The following is a 23,034-nucleotide window of genomic DNA, read 5'->3' as shown; positions in this document are numbered from 1 at the left end:
AGGAAGTTTCTAATATTACATAAATATGTAAGCAAAGGCTGCCTTAATCATTGGATGAGCGGACCGTAGTCCTAATATTTTGAAATTATCGAGCAATCTGTGTGATTTTAATTTTGAACTTAATAACTCTATAAAATATATAATCTTTTCATGTAATTTTAAAAATATTTGATAAAAAATTTTAGTTTTACTTTTTTTATTCGTAAAAATACGAATAAAAAAATAGGGATTTAATTTTCATTCTAAAACTTTAACTTTATATTCACAATCAGTAGCTTCGTACACTTCGTAACTTTGGCCCACGCTTGAATGTCTTAAGCCAGCTATAGTTACAATGAGCATTCAGAATCTGGTGAAAGGAAATAACAGAGAAAGAGAAAAAGGCAAAAAGTTAGAGTGGGGCTTTTAGGCATACTTGGGGATACAGACTAAACACTTATTACGGTCAGCGGTATATTAAGTGTTCCGTTTAGAAAAATACGCGAGCGGCAATTGTCAAACTTAAGCGAAAGTCATCGGCGGATCAATAGATCAATCATTGAAAATCGACACACGCACATTAGTAACACATGATTCTTTTTATTATAACAAGTAATGCATTCTAAATTGTTCCATATCGCCAATATGTATATATATATATATTTATATATATACTCTCACTTGTTATAATATCGTCCTATACGAGCTCGAATTGAATACATAAAAGAATAGACAAAAAGACGAATCAGATGATAAATAAAGAAATTGCGATCGCCAACACAAAAAATGGCGACACAAATAATTACATGACCTAATTATATTTATCTTATATAGACTGGATTTCATAATCCGCGCAACAATCGGATTCGTGTTATATAATATTTTTCTCTTTATTTATTTATTTATTTTTATCTTTTTCTCATCTCTACGCGAATCTGATTACACCCAGGATCATAATTGCCGGGTATCGTTCACTGCGAAACGCATTCGCGGCGAATATGTATACTTCAAATCACTCAATGTTATAGTATTCCATAAGTTAATAATATTAATATTTATTTTATTATCGTTAAAGAAATGTAGGTACTTCTTGCAGAAAATGTCGCGATTGTAGTCTCATCGTCGCTGGACACTGCGTTTAGTTGCCTCGACGTTATACAAAAATCGATGACAAATATTCAACAATATCAGCCACAAGTATTTAACTTTTGTCGGACAAAAAAAAGTATAATTTATTGTTTTTAAATTATAATTAATAAATTATATATGACATGATAAATGTGTAAAGAGACACAAGTATAAATATAGATCTCAATTTCTTTTCAAATTCAGCATCAAAAACTAATCGAAATATGCATACTCGCAATTTATAGATTGCAATTTTTATTAAATAAACTCATCAATAATTGCATGACGTCACGCAGCGCTCTTTCGTCGAGATGGCACTACTTCGTCATTCTCGATCAACGTAAAATACAATACACACTCAAGTACTTACAGATACATCGTGGACGAAGCGAAGACTCGGACGCAAAGGAGTAACGAGCGACGAATCCCGAGGAAAATAAAAACACTCTTTTCTTCCGCGAAATTTTCATCTCTCTACTATTTTACTAAATCTCCAGACTTTTAAAGTTTTAATGATTTTATAAAGCTACTTTTTGGAGCTTTCTCGAGATTCGTCGTATGCATTATCTCGCACATCCAGATTCCCCGATTAATTTCGCCGAATTTATTGAGCGTCACGAAATTCTATTATCTCCGTACCGGCATTGATCTCCGCACGCGTATCTGTGCTAATTAACGTGCTAACTGTCATCTCTCCGAATAAGTGTTCAAGATTCTGCGCCTTCATAATTAGATATGATAAAGATCGGAAGATACTTTAGAAGATTTCAGAATTCTTTTCTTCAAAAAAAATTTGATATTAATTAAATCTTAATAAAGATCGGAAGATACTTTAGAAGATTTCAGAATTCTTTTCTTCAAAAAAATTTGATATTAATTAAATCTTAATAAATTTTCTTGTTTATATAAAAACGAGCCAAATCTCGAAGAGAATCTCTTACATAAATAATTAAATGTTGCATTGTACGTTCTTCGGTATAATTTTTATCATCATCTTGTTGTAAGGCGCAAAATAGCATTTACTAACGATTTCATAACACAGGTTCGTTGGCTGAGAGATACAAACGCCGGTTTATCTTTTGCTTTAAAAATTAATTCCATTTTACTCGGAACAAAACATTATTCGAGACACAAGTTTGTTAGTGCGTAGCAGCGCTAACTCGTTCGGTCTGATTAAGTTTTAATTATGCCCATACCAAAGTATCACGCCTTAACCGTTGCTAATTAATTAATTATATTACACTATCGTGTCTACGGCACGATTCCTGAAAGGCGCCTGCTAGGGCGCAATTAAATTATTATGCGTCGCGCGCGGAAAACGCAGCGGATGCGTCCGCTCCTCTGCGGAACACATCGTCAGTCTTGTCGCGTTTGCAATATCCGAGGAGCGGAGCATGTTGCGTCTCGCACGCTGGATCGCGGCCGTCTTACGGCAATTTCTACGAAGATCCGGATGCACCTTGGACCGTACACTGTCGGTGAAAGTGTAAAAGCCATTCTCGAAACAATTTATTGTCGTGTCTCACGGTATAACATTGTTCTTGTGCTGATTATCTTCTCTCGGATCAAACGTAACGAAGAAACTAAGCTTCAAAAATATTGTGAAAAATGAAGATTCTTGCTAAACATGTTTCTAATAAATGGAAAGAGAAAAAAGTCGAGATTAAGACAAGCGCTTTAAATTTAAAGTCGAGATTAAGACAAGCACGTTAAATTTACCGTTTAACGCATGTATTTAAGACGCGAATTATACTCTTGCACCGACAGAATACGCTCTAAGGAGTGAACTGATTAAGCGGTCAGATGCATCAGAAGGCCCACGTACTCGTTACGACACCGATTATTCATTTCATGTGTGACGCTAAGGCAGTGACCGAACTCGTTTGTTCACTTCAATCGAAAAATATTTTCAATAATAATCAGAGACTGTCTTTCCCAATGCAAAAGTTCTGAGGATCGGCAATGTCTGCGTATTGGTAATTTAAAATTGTGATGTCATAAGCGAGAAAATAAACGGGAAGCTCCGTAATTTAAACTTCAACAAATAAATTTTCGCCAATGAAACTATATCACAGTTCAATAAAGCAGACTTATTGATAATCCTTAATAAAATTTTCTAAACATATAGAGAAGGGAATCATTAGAAAAACATTAATTTTTTCCAAAAATTTTCAAAAAATAGCTTTAATAAGTAATCATTGCTGAATCTTCTTCAGGAGCAATAAAAAATTTCTTCTATATTGAGCCAGTTTGTCCAATTAAATTGTATGTATCAAATTGAATATATTATTTTAACATTTTTAAATAATTTATAATCTAATTTATTATATATTATATATAAGAGAAAACAATAATTATTTCGGCCTCCTCTATATATTCATAAAATTTCATTAAAATCAAAATTTTGCGATTTGGGATATATATGCACATGCTTAAAATAAAAATTGAATGCACAAAATTTTTTAGGAATAGAGACGATAAACAATGATATATGCGTCTAGCTAATTATTTCATTATCAATGATGAATATATTTAAAAAAATTTACGTCATTTTATTATTTCTACGAGCAATGTAACGATATCACTATTAATGAAAATGTATAGTCGATCCCCATGTTGAATATGTTCGTGTTCGGAACACTGCTCTGATAATGTATATGAACAAATGCAATAGAAAATCTATGGACTGTCTATGTTTTGAAAAAAAATAATGAGATTAATTATATTATTCCTCTGCTTGACGGTTGCCTTATTCTACACTTACGAATCTCTACAGTTCATATCCGGAAATTAGTGAATCTATGTTGTACTGCATAAATCTATCAAATACATAAATCACACACGCATGTATATATATATATATATATATATATATATATATATATATATATATATAATATGTGTATAATACATTATACACATAAGAGACAGACGCTGTCGCAAACCAGGATGAGAAATTAAAAGAAATCCTACTGTGCCGATTACGATCGATTATAAATGTGAATATTTACAAAATTTTATTTCACTATTTGTTGCGCTTGTAAAAAGCAAATTAGCACAACATACAACTTGATGGATCTTGATTGGAAGTTAATTCATAAAGATATTGAAAGTTTTCTGTTCTCTATTTAAATGAATTAACATTATATATATTGTGCGCGCGTATTCTCTACAAGATGCGCAAAATTCAATCGTTCATTAATCGCATGGCACAACAGGATACATAATAATTAAAAAGAATAGATTACAACAAGAGAGGGTCTTACAAACGTGCTGTTAGTATCGTGCATGGATTATCTCTATGGGAAGGAAGACACGGTATGCAGAACACAAAATGAGATCCGTTAGTGCGAAGTTCTTGTATTCCTTTGAAATTTCGGTAAACGCTCAGACATCTTCGGTTCTGATTTCGGGGTTGAAACAGGAACACCAGACACTAAGAACCCATCAATAAATGTGATTTAAAACAAGCAACATCAAAAGCAACGTAAAAGAAATGTAAGCGGAAAATTTATGAAATGTGTATGTTAATCGCGTAAACCAAATATTATGCTAATTTACTGCATGCGTGGTGCATTAAATTGAATCTGAAAATAAAAAGGATGAAAAGGAAGTCAAATATAATATAGCCACTACTATAGGAATTGTTCATTCCATCCGCGTTTCTGCCAAGTGTTTTATTGTCTTCGTTATGTAAACGCGCCTATTATATGTAATAACTCTTGACGTTACAATATTACTTTAATAGGAATGCTTCTGCTCATGTCACGAATGTATATCATCTGCACTATAAACCGAAGTTATTATTCCCGATACGATTATAACAAGCTGTATTTTGTACTTTCCAAATCGATCAAGATTAATTATACACTCCGCGAATATGCACAGATATAAAAATTTGTTATAACATTATTAATATCGGCAAAAAACGCAGATGGAGAAATACGTGCAATAAATCAACATAAGTTTTCACTGCATTATAGAACTGATGCCACAATTTATCCGTTGCTAACTAAAGAGTGCATAATCCCCCCCAAAAAAAATACTCCAAAGAAAAAAAGGTACAAAAATAATAATACACAGAACAAGGATTGGGACGTTTCAAACACATCTATCGGAAAGAACATCTACGAACAATTTCGTATTGGTTGCAGAGGAAATTCAATGTTCAAAAGGCACTCGTAGAAAATAATTTAACGATCACAATCTTTGATTTACGCTGGGGCTCTTTCTTTATAGATCACTCGATGCCACTCGAAACCCGTGATCGTTGAACGACGTCAGGATACGGTGTGTGATGCGGGCATGGTGGGCCTTGGTGGCGTATCTCATATATATATATATATATATGGTTGTACTAACACCATGCACAACAGTCAAATTTGTTAAAATCTCACTTGAACGCACTCTGTTAATAACTTATCTCGCGCCTTCCCGCGTCACGGTGGGAAGAGCTTCGGTTAAATGCAATTGTGAGTCCAAAAATTTATAATCGCGGATGCTTTTCCATAGGAAAAAAACATCATCTGCTAGATTAACATTATTATTATTTCGCGGACGTTCTATATGGGACAGATATGCAACAGTCCAAAGAACACAGCCCACATTAGAACGATCCAATGCACGGTGTAAATTGGATTCTCACCGTCTGTGATCTTTCTGGCAATGAACTTCAAGGTTTCGTCGAGAAGTACCACTGGAATGGAAAACTTCATAACGGTAAGCCATTCTTCACCCGTCAACGGGGTCACTTGGAATACGGACTGAAACAATAGAGTTAACAATTTTTCGAATTCTTGGAGTATATGTGCAAAATCTACGCATTCTGAATTTGGAAGATTAAGATTTTTCAGCTATGCGTTGTTGCAGTCTTGATATGTACTTACCGAAAGAACATCGACATACAAGATGACGAAATGGAGTGTGAAAGAAAGAGCCATGGAGGCGATGAGCCACAAGTTGGACCAAGGTGGCATAGTGATAAGCGATTGATTCTCAGATAAGCTATAAAGGAATATAGAGTTTATTATAAAACATGATTCTTATTATTATGCAAATTAACAAGCAATGTAACAAGTTCTTTCTCACCTATTCATGGCGTTTAACATTTCAATAGTGACCAACACAGAGAGAGCCATAGTCATGGGGTGAGGATCGGAGAAGATCTTGCAGTTAATACCCTTGAATTCTTCTCCACCACTAATGCATGCCAAGTGATGAGTCTATATTTTGTGTAAATAAGTAAAATTACATTAAATTTGTGTAAATAAGTAAAATTATATTAAATTTGAAAGAAACTTGATTCCGATAATTAATGAATATAATTATAGTAGAAAATAAATTTTAGTCGAAACTTACTACTTGATAATAGTTCAATTGAGGACCATTCGGACTATACATAAACCACCAAGCAGCCGAGCCGACAGTGGCAGCGCCTACATATCCACCAATAGCCAAATAGCGGAAAAACAGCCATCCAGAAATCAGTGATTCATCGGCCTTGCGAGGGGGCTACAAGAAACGCATAATATTAGATCTAGCGTTCGATAATACGGCGGCGCATATCATTTATTATAGCACTTTTTGACTTTACCTTGCTCATAATGTCCAAATCAGGTGGATTGAAGCCGAGAGCGGTAGCTGGAAGACCATCAGTGACCAAATTGACCCATAAAAGTTGAACCGGAATTAAAGCTTCGGGAAGACCAAGGGCAGCAGTCAAGAATATACTGCAAAATAATGTAAAAATATTAAATAAATTCGATTTTCATTGTAATCTTTCTCATTGTACACTCGTAAGTACCTAACAACTTCACCGATATTGGAAGAAATGAGATAACGGATAAATTGTTTCATGTTATTGTAAATAGCACGTCCCTCTTCTACGGCGGCTACAATGGAGGAGAAGTTGTCGTCCGCCAACACCATCTCCGCAGCAGATTTCGCGACCGCAGTGCCAGAACCCATAGCGATACCAATCTCAGCTTTTTTTAAGGCGGGAGCATCGTTTACACCATCACCAGTCTGCGAAATGATACAAAATTATTTTGCAATCAGTTAAAAAAACATTTTATTAAATGATAAAAATATTGTCTAAAGATATAAAAATGTAGATTTACATTATTAATTTAATAATAACAATCCACATCGAAATAATTAGGATAAGATTTCCTAAGACTTCAAGACTTACCATGGCAGAGATCTCGTTCATGCTTTGTAGGTATTCAACGATCTTGGACTTGTGAGCCGGTTCTACACGAGAGAAGAGACGAGCTCTAGCACAAGCAGCTTTCTGCTCCGCTATCGGCAAATCGTCAAATTCACGTCCGGAGTATGATTTGCCAGTAGTGTCTTCATCCTCGCCAAAAACTCCGATACGTCGGCAAATAGCTTCAGCAGTGGCCTTATTGTCGCCGGTGATGACAATTACGCGAATGCCGGCGGCACGGCACCTAGCGATCGAATCGAATACTTCCTTGCGAGGCGGATCGAGCATACCTACTACGCCGACAAACGTGAGATCCTTTTCGTATGTATAGAACTTAGTGGAATCGCCGAGATCCATCTCGTCAGGCTTCATCGGATGATCAGCAGTGGCGAGAGCAAGACAGCGTAGGGTATCTCTACCAGTTCCGTATTGCCGGGTCAGTTCCAGAATGCGATTTTTCAGAGTTGAAGTAAGTGGCACCTTCTGACCGCCGACACGGCAGTGTGTGCACCTATCTAGCACACCCTCTGGCGCACCCTTGACGAATAGCTTCGGTCCGGTTCCCAGTTTCGTTGGTTTCAGAGGTACACAGTACGATGACATGGATTTGCGATCGCGTGAGAATTCTAGTGTGAATTCTTTCTTCCATTTCGTCTCGATATCTTGCCTGACGACAATGGCACCAGTTCGGCGATCCAGACCACTCTTCGATACACCGTATGGATTGATCTTCTCGGCGAGAACGATTAGGGCGGTCTCTGTAGCCTCGCCAACCTTCTCGAATGCTTGTTTGAACTCGTTAAAATCGATAGCAGAGTCATTGCACATGATGCAAATGGTACTGATCTCGTGCAAGGTCTCATAATCCTGTCCCTTGATTTTCTGTCCTCTCAAGAAAATTTCGCCAATGGGTTCGTAAGTCGAGCCGGTGATCTCAAATTCGTGGAAGCTGCTGTCATTACCATCGATCTTCTCAAAGATAAACATTCTGCAAATATATAAAAAATTATATGTTAACTAGCTAATATTTTGTATTTAAGTAACAGAAAAAATAGAAATCATCTTACCGGCTAACAGACATCTGGTTAGTCGTCAGAGTGCCAGTTTTGTCAGAGCAAATGACAGATGTACAACCCAAAGTTTCTACAGACGGCAAGGATCGTACAATAGCGTTCTTCTTGGCCATACGCCTAGTACCCAAAGCCAAGCAAGTTGTGATAACAGCGGGCAAACCCTCAGGAATAGCGGCTACAGCGAGAGCGACGGCGATCTTGAAATAATAGATGGCACCCTTGATCCAGGATCCACCGTGAGCCGGGTCGTTAAAATGGCCGATGTTGATGGCCCACACAGCGACGCAAATCACTGAGATGACTTTCGACAACTGTTCGCCAAACTCATCCAATTTTTGCTGCAACGGCGTCTTGATCTCTTCGGTCTCCGACATCTCTGTACGAATCTTACCGATGGCCGTGTTCAAGCCAGTTCCAATGACGATACCGCGAGCCTTGCCAGCGGCAACATTAGTACCAGAGAACAAGATGTTCTTTTTGTCCTAGAAAAAAAAACATGAAAAAAAAAATTTAATAAAAATTCTAAGGGATTTACCATAATTCAAATTAAATGTACAATCGAGTAATCATGATGCAAATATCACAAATAAAACTTTTGAAATTTTTCATGAATATTGATATAAATGCCGTATAGTACTTTTAATTTTAGTGATAATATTTATATAAATAAATATTTATATAAATATTATTAACCTGATTGACGGCGCGTGGATCGGGCACGGGATCGGTATGCTTAATAACAGACACCGATTCGCCGGTCAGAATAGATTGATCAATCCTAAGAGTGGTCGAGAAGATTTTAGTGAGACGGATGTCCGCCGGGATCTTGTCACCGACCGACACTTCCACGATGTCACCGGGCACGATCTCTTTGGCCCGGATCCTCTGGACGCCGGCTTTGTCCATTCGTACAACTTTACCCATTTCCGGTTCATACTCCTTAAGCGCCTCTATCGCAGATTCGGCATTCCGTTCCTGCCAGACGCCGACTATGGCATTGGCAATGAGAATGAGCAGGATAACGAAGGGTTCGACGAAGGCCGTGAACGCATCCTCGTGCTCTTCAAATAAAGCTAATACCTAAGGAACAATAGATAACCAATAGCAAATTAGAATGGTTTCAAAGAAAAAAAGACAGACAGAAATTATATATTTATTAAATTTGCGTTATTCAGCTAGCTATTGAACGATCCTTTTCGAAATAAAGTTTAAACCTCGTGGAAAATTAATAAATTCCAAAAATTTATAAAAAGATGTAAGTAATTCGATCTCACCATATTTACTTTATAGTAATATCAGTTAATACATCTTAGAAAATAAAAACAAGAATTATATATTTCATATAATTAATATATTACATATAAAATTTTAAGGATCAGTTTTCCTAAAACGTACGTTTTGCTAAAATTATTTTCTCAAATTTATTATAGCGATAAACTGATTTACACGTACTTTAGTTTTACAATTTACAAATTAGATTCCATAATAAATATTGTACATTTCTCTTATGCGCCAAGAGAAAATCAGATCACCACGGCTACTTGAAATCAATATGCTATTTTTTCACTTCTCGTAGGAGATATATTTAGCCTCATTTACCCTTGAACCCCGATAAACATATAATTACAATGTTTTTAGCAAAACGGCATACACCAAAAAATTTGACAAAGAAAATCTCTAATTTATTTTATGTTATCACAGATTTCAAAAAAAATTAAATCGTCTATGACTTTTGCCCAATAATCCATAATAACAATGATGACCATATTTATTCAATCTTTTTAAACTAAATATACTTTATATTTTTTATTTCTTTGTGAAAGATATATTTGTTTTTTAAATTACTTAAATCTTATACTGTAAGAAATATATTTATTTTATATATTAGCACACTCTATTGCATTTTATACTTACAAAAGAAATAATAGCGGCTAAAAGAAGAATCTTAACTAGAAGATCATCGAACTGTTCCAGAACAAGTTGCCAGATGGATTTTCCTATAAGCAAAGAATTAATAAAATATTATTAATAATCTCGCGTAATGCGCAGGAGAATAAAATTTTAGTAAAATTTAAAGAAAGTATATAACAAAATACGTAAAATTTATTTTCATAAATTTTGGTATTATTTTATCACACAAATATTTGTTTTAAATATATTGATAAAAAATATTGTTTTGCAACAAATTGGCATTGAATCTGCATAAAAATTGTAAAATATAAAACAATCATCGAATTGCATCTATTGTAACACACAACGATGAAAACAATGTCGAATATTATTGACATTTAATATGTGCAAAAAAAAAATATTTTCTTTCGAATAATAATAATAAAGCTATAGAGAAACATTGCACGAGAAAAATTGTTAGTTCCTTTTTTCATCTGTTTTTCTTTGTCCATATTTTATAACAATTCGATAGAATATAATGTAAATATTTAACATACATGTTGTCTTTTTAAGCGCTACGCTCAGATCAGAAATTATTTTACCTTTACTCGGCAATATTATTAGATTATCTACTTTTAAATCCGATTCTTTAGAGTATAATTGAGAAATTAAATAAACTACAATTATTACATAACGCGAGCTATCTGTCACTCTATAGGTATTATATTAATCTAAAATGACGCTTTGTGACGTGGACACAGAAGTTAATTTGGTATTACGAGGAAGGGCCCTCGTAAAAGCAGACGCAATCTCATTTCGACACGTCCAACGTCAGCAAGCGTTGAAAGAAAATAGTTTACATGTGTGTCGAGAAAGAATAAGATATAGTAGTCAGGGGCAAATCCTTGACGAGTAGTATCTTTTGCTTGCAGGCGATTGACGTCATGTCATCGTTTTATGATTGACGATTCTATTAATTATACTTTAACTTAGCAGCGGCAAAAAATGAGAGGAACAAAATTAATGATTGGGGCAATTGCGAGAAAGTAGAGATCTTTCTTTTCATTTCTTCGCATTTTTTTCATTGTGTATGTGTATATATATGTGAGCTAAATACTATTCATTTTTTTTCTTCGTAATATTATCAATTTTTAAGTTTAAGAATTATAAATAATAAATCAAAAGTTTCAAAGATAAGATAAATCTTCTTACAACTGTTCTTAATTAATTAACTCGTCAGCTACATAATTTTCCTATAATTTTACATATATTTTCTGCAAACAATTCATAAAATATGTTAAGGTCATCTCTCCCGCGTCTTAATGCATACGTTTCGACGGTGCAAATATGTAACATACATATTTCGTTACATAAATTGCACGTAACGTCTCGCGGTACACATTCTACCGCGTCTTGGAAATTAATATCGTGGTATGATGTGCTGCAGCGATATACATTTCTCTTCGTCCTCCTCTCTCTCTCTCTCTCTTTATCTATCTATTTATCTATCTATCTCTCTTTCTCTCTCTCCTTATTCTCTCACCTATATGCATATATGGCAACATGCTTCATTACCGGATTCAATGTGTGACAATAGACATTGTCATACGGTCGATAGAACATATATATACAGAAACACGCACATACATGATGAACAGGACGGGACGATGATAGTTGCACTTCGATAACCGGTTGCGCGATTAATTAATGACAGGAATCTCATTAATACGACCTCAATCGTTCTCCGAAGACGAATCTCAAGATTTCGTCAGATTACATTAAAAAAAAGCAAAAAAAAAAAAATAATATCCACACGATAAACACAATGTCTCTGACTGTGCGCTCTTTTAAATCCTGATAATCCATATCTGTCAGCATATTCTTCACTCTTATATCAAGCAATTTTTTGCTGCAAAAATAAAGCACAGTTCAAAAATACTGTTAACGATTTGTCAATCGAAAATGTTGAATGCTAATTTTCTTACAAACCGAATCTTCCGAATAATACTAATTACGTTGAGATTAAAAAATCGTTGATTCGAATAAGCGCAATTTCACACAATTACGAAAGAACAAAATATATATGCCTTCAATTTATCTTTTTCAATTTATCGCTCTTGAGTTTTGCGAAAAATCGCATTTAAAGTTCGATAAAATGTTTCCGTCTTTTGAAAACTTTATTCCTGCGTTATCGAAAGAGATTTGTAAGAACTTGCGCCAGAATATTCAATTATGTTCAAACGATGTCAATTGAATTACACGCTGTAGTCTATCTTATCATTCATTTACCTTTGACAGATCCAAAAATATTTAATGTCGAATAGACTGTGTCTCTCACGGATCATCGAAATATTACATCTCTAACATAACACATATAATCAATAACACATAATAGTGCCAATAAACAATCTAATTTTTACGCAATTACTTGTATGAGCAAAGAGAGAAAATTAATGTAGTATAACATACAATATACAAGTTTATTAAATTTAACGATCAATCTAATAAAGTCAATCAGCTGTTTGGTTCTTAACAAAAGTGTGAGATTTAATTTTAATTTAATCTTTAGTTAGTCCTTGCAATTTAATTAAAATATGAACAGATAATGACAAACTTGCATTCTATATGAAACAAACTTGTAATAAAATACGTAATTATCAAAACAAATAATAGTAAATATAAGTTGAGAAAGAGAGAGAGAGAGAGAGAGAGAGAGAGAGAGAGAGAAGATAAATAAACTATATATTTTAAACAAATATATGCCCCGGAAACTAAACTGAGATACAAGCTGATTAACAAAAAAAATTCCGTTTTAAAATATAAAGAATAAAATGAAAGAACTTTACTATATATAATAAAACAATTACTTTACTATAATTAAATTTTGATGAGATGCATTATATATTAACACTGTTCTGTTATTTATTTTCGCAATGTGAAAGATTCGTGCGAAGTCCTCTTAATCACTGCTTTGCGAAAGACAATGGCTATATATAATTAATGAGACAAAAAATTGTAAATCGGATTTAAATTCAAAGAATCTTTCATCGAGAAGAGATAGTGATTAGACATATGTACATCTCTATATAACTAATATATTTAATGAAAATGTAAAAATTTTTATCGTGAAAGATCACTCAATTTTTTGCTCCATATACATGATAACTCTACAATACCAAGTGAATAGCGGGAGCCTTAACTATAACGGGTCGATCCATTGCCGAAGGTCGAGAGAAAGATAGCCTGAGCCTCCGCGCGGGTCGAGTGCAATGCCGATGCAATTACGGCCGAGTCGAAGGCGACATTATGCATGGTATCTTTTGATACGAGTAAATGAGGCAAGTGACATCTGCATTCGAGCAGCCTTTTATCCCCATTATGGAGAATGCGACAAAAATTTATATTATATCTTTTTTTATATTTACGCGTTTTTAGAGAATTAATCTTTACCGTAATCTTTGTTTAATTTCTTTGGTGAAGCAAAAGAACTTATTTCTCAGAGTAGAATTAATAAACTTACTTGGTGTATATATATATATATATATATATATATATATATATATATATATATATATCTTTTATGTTAGATTATATTGATTATAGATTCTCGAATATATGAAAGATAAAGGAGTAAGAAAGATATATTTATTGAAGGAATTAAAATATAATCAGAAAATGATGAAAAAAATGTAATAGGATCTTGAGTAAATAAAAATATATATTATAAAAAATTTTAAGCATTTTTTAATACATTAATGTTCTCTCTCTCTCTCTTTTATTTTCAATATATTAAAAAAGATACATTCCTTTTCCATGAATCTATTTTTTCTTTTCCTGTTTCGATTGACTAATATTGTAGAGTTCCTAAGTAATTTTGAAGAGTTTCCGTGAAGTTGTGAGGAAACGATCTTGCCATCCTTGAGCAGTAGTCTGATACGCTGCTCTTACTTATGCATATATAAGTGGATTCAATATAGCACATGTAGCGCTAATTCTTGAAGCTTACGGAGCTCCAGGCTGGCCTATATTGATAGCAGACGCATTCACATGGCTCCTAAGTCTTTTCACCCCCCAGAATGAAATAAAGATAAACATTCGTCAAGATGAAGCAAAAATTTTGAAAATTCACACACACATTTAAGGTTCTTAAGACTCTGCACAAGTTGATGGCTCAATATAAAAAGCAAATTGTAATTATAAGTAAAAAAAAAAAATTTTTTGTATTTCCGATTTACGAGCTTGTTTTGTTCCATCCAGAATAATTTGTATTATTATGCACGTCAATTTGTCGCAAGACCTCACCTATTTTCTACGTCACGACATGAAACCGATAGTCATCAATACTCACCTTCCTCAGCTGGCAATTCTGTAACAAAAAAGAAGGAACACAAGAATTATTAAGGAACATTAGAACGCAAGAAAATATAGCTATCTTATTAAATAAAATTCATGAAAAATTAAATCAGTATGATATCAATCAACAATTGTTATCGTAAAATATATTTTTACCTTACTAATTAAAAAAAAATTAATTTTTAATAATTATATATATATATATGCAATTGTATGAATAAATTTTTTAAATCATTAAAAGTTGAATAGTAAATGTTTTACACGTAGTGCGAAAAAATGATTTATATCTCCAATTCAAGATGTTTGAATGACTTTGAGGGATCCACTTTAAGGCGTCCTAGTTCAAATTAAATAGAAGCACCGAGAATCCAGAATCCCATAATTTCCATAACGCGAACAAATTGGAGGAAAACGCGCCAACGAATTTCGCGGAGAATAGATGGAATGTGCAAGTGACAGTTTGTGAAGCATTAAATCTTCGGTAGATTTATACATAGACAGATAATACGATTCGATATGACATGAGGTAGAGTGAATTTTTACAAAAAGTTGTTTGATATTATTGAATTTTGCTAATAATTTTGCAAACGTTCAACATGCATCTTTCCAAACATTGCAATTAGAAGAATGCGATAAATAATTATTTTGAGAAAATTGTTTATAAAACGTTGTGAAATTATTAGCGTAACGTATGTGTGTAGATTAAATTCTCTTATATTATTAATTATATATTCAATATATTCAATATTCAACAAATACATAGTAATTTGAAAACGATGGACTTTTTATATGATATTGTAACAACATTTACATCACTTTAACATATCTACAAATTGATTACGTCTATAATTTTCCAAATAATGTCATATGTTTCAATGAAATGAGAAAGCCGAGAAAGATCAGAGATGCATATCTTTATCATCAACGAGAGAATCTCCATTCTAATTTAATCTACGAGGTCGATTACTCCTTGAGCGTTCATTAACGTCTCGAAATTGGATGCGTGGGTGTTCGCTCGCCGTATTTCTGCATGTTGGTTCCAGTGAAACCGTCATATAAATATTTATACATCGCGAAAATCCAGATCCTCCTGTAAAATGAGCTTTTTGTTGGACAAGAAAATAGGGTAAGAACACCCCATTGTTATCATATAATCGTATATATACAGGATGTTTTAGATTCTTCGCGTTTCCGATCAACTTCGAGTTTCTCGATCTATTCAGATCTTTCGTTGAAGATAAGATTTCTAGGCGTTATCATTTGTTTCGAAATTAAATGTCGCAGTATAATTAGCTCGTCTCTCTTGAACTCAAATTCCTTTGGAACTTCATTTGGAAATAAATGATGATTAACATTTTGTTGAGACGGATTGAGGACGGATGCGCTTGGGGAATATCGTTCGCGATGAAAAAGCAACTGTCTATCGACGCGAGTGGTCTGTTCGCGATACCCGCCGAGTGACACGTGAGGAAAAACAGAGACACGTGGGAGTCATTGATTCGTATACTGGATCCGCATAGATTTCCCTTGAATGGCCGTCACGCGATTGACGTGTTCAACAGAGAAAACACGTCGTTTCTCGTGAAACGCACATCAGCGCTAGATTCTGATGAAAGACCGCGCGTAATTCTTGAAGTCGCGACAAAGGCAGACGCGAAAGCGTGTTTGTTGCGTGAATAATAGCCTCAATTTCGTATCGATTTGCACCGTGGCAAGTTCGTTAATTGGCACGCAAGCATTATATCTGCCTAATATAGGTGTATCGAGACGTATATATGATTAGCACTTATTGTTAGAATTGATACAAGTATTAAGAAAAAGTATCGATAATATTTTTCGTATTAAAAAGGGATTTTTTTATGATTACAGCGAAGCCATTTTCCGATCGAGAGAAGATAGAGAATAGAATTATTTTTAACAATTATCTTCGATAAAACGTACAGCCATATTGTGCTATCATGCTTTAAAAGAGGAATAAAGAGCCATTCCTTTGCACACAACGTATTTTAATAATATCAAGTCTATAATCAATGTTGTGCAATATTGGCAAAAAATGTCCAGCGTCAAGATATCGAAATTTCTATAGAACTTTCTTTCGACACCAATATCTCTGAGATCAAACGTAATACGATTCTATGGAAGATGGCTATCCTTGCTCACTCAATGGTGTCGTACGACATAGTATTCCTGAACGCGATCCTTCCGGCGCGAATGGCATCAATCGCATTCTACGCATATATTAGAAGTTAGTTATTGAATGTGTCATCATGCTGGGACGGAAGCAAATACGGCGGGCACGATCGAGGACGGGCGCTGGGAAAAGATGCGAGGAAAAAGCCGGAGAGTTCCCCCTCCGCACCGTGCGAGAGCGTCACGGGACTATAGATTTATCACGCGACAGTGAACGGCCGCACAAAGCCGATAGATACGTGTGACAAACAAATCCGTCGTCGTGCATTGAACGACACGCCGCCGGCTCTATGCACGTGCTAACTTTAGCCCGCGAAGTTACATCGAGAGAAGGGGGTGATCAGGTTACGTGAGGTGGCAAGTAAGTTCCGGTTCAAGTACGCGCCCGAATCTCGGTGAACCTGAGAAACGCCTTGGGCGAAACGCGCAAATGTCCGATTTATGTGACTAAAATTTAAAATCTTTCATAATGTGATTAAATTGTAAAAGTATCGAGATGTTTCTGCTTTGATGTTTACTCGCATATTTAAAAATTTTTCTCTGAAAATATATCTCGTATATAATATGTAATATGATTACATTATCTTTTTTTTTTTTTATTAGTACACGCGCTTAATTTTACTTCTAAATAAACTAAATTTTCTTCCTTCAACCTTCTGACGATGACTTGTATTAACTCGCAAAAGCTCACGTGAAATCAATTAATATGCATGACGATCGTTTTCATTAGAATGCTACGAATTACTTTGGTCATTCGAGCAAAAATAAGCGCGTGTACGCAATCGTAATTTATTCAAAAGATAAATATGTGGAAAAATCCATGGAAAAAGAAATGTGTGAATATTTCAACAGATTTGAAAAAGATATTCTGCGCAAAAATTAATAGCGATTCATAAATTATATTGTTGTAAGAAAGTGACTTTCTCCTTTCGCTCGTCCCATTTGTCATCCTCATGACAATTTGACGTATAGACTCATTATCAAGAATAATACGCTTGACAAATGGAAGCTAAGCACGGAGCTAGAAAATAAATTCCGTGACATACGTGAAAAATATGTATATGCGCGATGCGTTTTCTCGTCTAAGGTCATCCGTGAAACTAATCTGCAACTGCGGTTGCAGATGAAACGTCAGTTCGCTCATACATGAGCGAATGACATTAACACACCGAGTGCTTATTTCTATGTCATGCGAAGGTAACACTGTGCAAAGAAAATAACACAAGCATTATTTAAGCATCTCGACTCAATCATTTATATTACGCGAAAAACTCTCGATTCTTTCGCGCTCAGATGCAATCGTAACATAATACATATACGTATAATAATACTAAATTCATAAATACACGAATATATCTCGCTTAATACGCTAAAAAATGTTTCATACATTCGTAATACTTATTTATATCACATGTCATTTATATTAAAATTTAAAAAATCTTTTATTATGCTCTCATTATTTTCGACGTTAAACACGCGTGTTGTGTACTCACAATCATTAAATAAAAACAAATTTCTTGAATTTTGCATAATGTTTATTTCTGACATATACGAGTATATAGCTGACATTACAAGAAATTAATTTTTAAAAATAATATAATATTGTAAAATAAAAATGTTATAAATTTATCGATAAAAACTGCAATTTTAATTATCTACTTGATGGAAAAAATATTAAATGGAAAAAATTTTAATCTCGAAACATATTAAAGTGCCTAATATATATATATATATATATATATATATATATATATATATATATATATATGTAAACTTATGTCAATATACGATAAATTTTTTAAAACACATTTACTCGATGTTTAATTTCTGCATTTTCCCACCAAGAAAATTCTACATTACCCGTAATTCTACATTATCCGTTGTGTTTCCTATTAGAAAATATACAAGTAAAAGTTAGTATCGATTGATTACGCTACTTGGCGATAAGTGTTCAACGAGACCAGAGTAAACTTGCTAGTATTTGCAAATTTCCACTAACAGTTTTTGCTGAAGCTCCTTTAGTTATCTAATAGACGCGCCCACACTTATTCTTCTTTGTTAATTTCATTTGCAACTCTTCTACACAAGTTTTCCTCTTCATAGTTATTTTTAGATAAACAGTTATTTTGAAACAAACAACACGTTTTATGTATGCATCTCCGCGAGTTGTATTCAAATTTAACTATATATTTAATTACAAATTAAAATCTGTTAGACATGAAATCCTATCTTAAGAGAGTCTTAAAGTGTTTTTATAAAAGACCACGATTCTTTTTATACTACTTGTTTCGAAATTTTAGTGCCATCCCAAAATTTAAATCAAATAAAATTTTTTGTTTGTTCCATATGTATATTTTAATCAAAATTAATTGTTTTCAGCGGCATTACGAATTGAAAAACTTTCGCAGCACGAAAACGCTATTTAAATCAGAATCACATCGTTTTAATCAACGTAACATATCAAAATGCCTTCGTAATATACTTTAATAAGGTTTTCAGGATTTTGACGTTTTAACTGTTTTAATGTTAAAGATTAATTAACTAAGTATTCTCTAATTAAATCATAAGTTCAAAGAAGTTTCACGACTTCCTTACATTCAAACAACACGTATCACGCGATATTCGGCGAATCGTCATGATATAACAAAAAAAGCACTACACTGAGAAATAATAACAATCATAACTCCCTCGAATTATATAAAAGAATTATTAAGATCGATCGAATAAATTAATTAAATGGATAATCGTGTGAAGCGATATTTAAATCGGGTACAACGCGCCCAAGCGCGCTAAATATCACGCTGCGACTTTGAAGAGCGACTTTAAAATGAATTAACCTCACTCAATCGCGTCAACTCCTAATGCAATTTCACCACACATGCGCGATTTATTAAGCACTGAGCAATTTTTGCAGCCGCCTGCCTGCTTGTCTCGCGACTATTTATGTAGCTCAAGTAAAGCAGAACGGGATTCATTACGTAATCTAAGATTGCTCTTTTATCGCAAATTATATAAATTCGTTTCTGTTTTATAATTTTTTTATTGGCATTTGTAATATTTGTGTGCAATAACAATATGTATAAATGTGCTAATTGAAAATGAAAAGAATTGTGAGCGAGATAAAAAAATTTGACAATTAAAATGATAATTCATTTAGAGCGTGAGTATCTAGATGATATGAGTATCAAAATTTACTTTTGGCTGTATATATTTATAATTTCTTCATACTAATTCTTCTTTATGTAAAATAAACTTAAAGTGTTCATTATCATCTGTGAAATATTAAAATACTAATTAACCTAGAATTTTGTTCGCAGGTGTCGAGATATTCCTAAATTACTTCGTCATAACGTATGTTTCAGGTTTCCTATACGAACTCGCGTGATTACAAAGCGAAGAAGAAGGCGCTGACGAAACCGTCTCTTCGCGGCCAGCTCATTAATAATGGATCGGCCAACGACGTTGGTCTGACGTGGTTGCTTACGCTGAAAGTTGCCCACGTCAGATGTCTCGTGTACGAGACTTGCAAAGCACGACACGTCGAAACAAAGAATTTAAAGTGATGTTAAAAAATGCAATTATATTGCAAAATGCAAGCGCAAGCTGGATAGTTTTGTCCGCAAAACGGATTAAAGCTAAGTCAGATATAGTTCTCAAACGCGTTGAGCTTTTAGTCAGATCACAGGACGTCATTCGCTTCTTTTTTCCGTTGCTTTTATTATTATATTTGTTTTTTTTTTTATTATTAAAATATAATTGCTTATATTACAAAAGTTTAATTTTTAATTCAATTTATTGATTGCTCTATCCCTGTTTATATCTCATTTATGAATTATTTTTTTTATAGTTCTGATCATTTTAATTATAAATATAATTTATTTTTTCAAATTTATCTTTTAACTACAAAAGATTTAATATAAAAAGGTTGAAAAAGATTGTTCAATTTATAAAAAATAATAAAATTCTGATATACACAAAATAAATCTATACGTGCAATTTTTTTTCATTACAAATATTCGTTATTGTGCTGAATTGACAATTAATTCATGACCTACAAAGATAAAGAATCGTACTCTGCAAATTCCGATATTACCAGATTTTGATTACGATATTAAAACGTTTTCTGTCGTTTTCTGCATCGCTCTCAAGGTATATTTTTGAATTTAATTCGCGCAAATTCATGATTTAATATATTTTGAGAGTAATTTATTTAAAAAAACAGGCATTAATTTTTTTATATACTTTTCTCTTGTATAGCAAACTGATACATCTACACTTTTCGATCATTTTTTTGTTATCAATGAGTAATAATTATTATTATAATTATATAATTAAAAATTAACTTCATCCCTATATCAAATAATTTGAGAAGTAAAAATCAAAAAAGCAATTAATTGCGTTAACACAGTTTAATTTTGTAACAATAAATTCGAGAGTAATAAATTAACAATTATTTATATCCAAAGTCAATTTCTTATGATGAATTAAGGTTAACGGAAATATCATGAACGTATCTCGTTGGATCTAAATCCTTTAAATCCGTATAAATTCGAGAATAATCGTGGCTACTAGTAATATATTTGATAAATTTTAATCCATGTCTATAAATTCGATGCAATGACTAAGCTTTTTGATGTTTGTACAATTAGGTTGATATGTTAAGCTTATTAAATAGTGATAATAATACAATAGGATTTAGAGCCGTCAAAATATTTCAATCCCGTTTACACTATTTAAAATAGATCATTCTTAGTTTTTTATATAATAAATACTATAATTACGTTCTTAAAATAAATTAACTTAATAATTATCCAATTTTACATTTTTAATAAGAATACGTTTTTCATTTTACAATTGATTGAACATTTAAATATTATAAACGGAAAAATAAATTGTTAAGACAATAATTGAATTGTTAAGACATAAAAAACTAATTATTTATGTTGTACACTTGTATATACACTCGAATATATAATTCGAAATATCCGCGAATATTAGTGTGAATAAAATATATGGAAATTTTTGCACGGCAGTTTATCCTTGGTATTTATTATACGATCACAGTGACGACTGCATCGCGGTCGAGTTCTTGGACTCGAGAAGCCGGGAAGCCTCTCAAGTCCGTTAATATAATGTTAATTCATGTGGGCGACATTTTACCTCTTCCTGCGTACGCAATTACTCGTCGAGAAATTCTCGGTCGCATCTTGATAAAAGTGAATTAGAGAGATCGCTGTGTAAACACCTAGAATTTGTTTATCTTTGAACGGGTGCAAATATAAGTATCGTGATACACGCACCTTCAATGATAACGAATAACGCTTATCATTCCACATGCTAACGGTCATATTTTTTTTGCGCTTTTCCTTTGCGAAATCCAAATCCGATACGCGAATTGATATCACCGATACGAATCTCTGAAGATGTGAATCAGGCTTCAATCGCGTATGTATAATATTTACACAGATAACAATTATTTTCTTTGAATCGCGATTTGAAATTCAATTGTAGATTCCTCGCCTACGGCAAAGTGGATTAAGACTGACGTATGTTAAATCGATATGTGTCCTTGGACGGAAACATAAAAAAATATAATACAAGATTATAATTTTCTCATAGCGCGGTCGCTCAATTTAATCAGACAATTTAAATTTCTAAGCATATTTCTCTTCATAGAGTTTGATAGAGTCGCTCTTGTAATAAATAAATTTTCCATAAACTGTGATGTGATGAATTGACAAAACACAAGGTAAGAAAAAACAAGAAAAAAATGTTCAAATAGCGTAGAGATCAATTACAATTTAAATGGCTTTTTATAATGGCAATACCAATAATGAAGATCATTGAAGCATAAATCGAACTTATGCAATCATCTTGGAAGTAGAAAATTATATTAGTTCCGACAAATTATAAGAAAAAAGGTTTCTGATAAACAATATATATAATACTATCATTCTTAATTTTCCGTAATTTCTTCCTTTTTCTATATTTACTCATAATTAACATTTCGAAAGATATGGAGCAGTAATGTTAAAAAATCATCGATAAATAATTTTTTTATTCCTCCGTAACAAATATAAAACACATGCCAGACTAATTAATCATATTTGTCTGTAATAAATAAAGTGTGCATTTCGTACGTATTATATACATCATAAAACATTCCTGCAAATAACGATGTTGGAAAATATAGAAAATCTATAAACGTAACAT

At 33.1% G+C, this 23,034-nt stretch overlaps 1 protein-coding gene across 6 annotated transcripts in view; it reads right to left on the bottom strand.

Moving 5' to 3' along the window:
• LOC126851383 (calcium-transporting ATPase sarcoplasmic/endoplasmic reticulum type) overlaps positions 1-23,034 on the bottom strand; it is a 41,366-nt gene that overhangs the window by 4,854 nt on the left and 13,478 nt on the right. For 4 of the 6 annotated variants that reach the window (XM_050595296.1, XM_050595297.1, XM_050595299.1 and 1 more), the window contains exons 3-13: positions 14,627-14,644; positions 10,303-10,385; positions 9,082-9,468; positions 8,383-8,870; positions 7,298-8,303; positions 6,911-7,131; positions 6,701-6,836; positions 6,466-6,618; positions 6,196-6,329; positions 5,994-6,111; positions 560-5,870 (exon numbers count right to left, since the gene is read on the bottom strand). In XM_050595296.1, coding sequence (XP_050451253.1) covers positions 5,670-5,870; positions 5,994-6,111; positions 6,196-6,329; positions 6,466-6,618; positions 6,701-6,836; positions 6,911-7,131; positions 7,298-8,303; positions 8,383-8,870; positions 9,082-9,468; positions 10,303-10,385; positions 14,627-14,644 — 2,945 coding nt within the window. In that variant the 3' untranslated portion in view covers positions 560-5,669. Of the gene's footprint in view, positions 1-559; positions 5,871-5,993; positions 6,112-6,195; positions 6,330-6,465; positions 6,619-6,700; positions 6,837-6,910; positions 7,132-7,297; positions 8,304-8,382; positions 8,871-9,081; positions 9,469-10,302; positions 10,386-14,626; positions 14,645-23,034 lie in introns of those variants that run through there. The other 2 variants (XM_050595301.1, XM_050595300.1) reach the window with 1 other exon arrangement.

This window comes from Cataglyphis hispanica, chromosome 8 (genome assembly GCF_021464435.1).
Source record: "Cataglyphis hispanica isolate Lineage 1 chromosome 8, ULB_Chis1_1.0, whole genome shotgun sequence".
Lineage (NCBI taxonomy): Eukaryota > Metazoa > Arthropoda > Insecta > Hymenoptera > Formicidae > Cataglyphis > Cataglyphis hispanica.
This window is presented reverse-complemented; position numbering and strand designations above follow the sequence as displayed.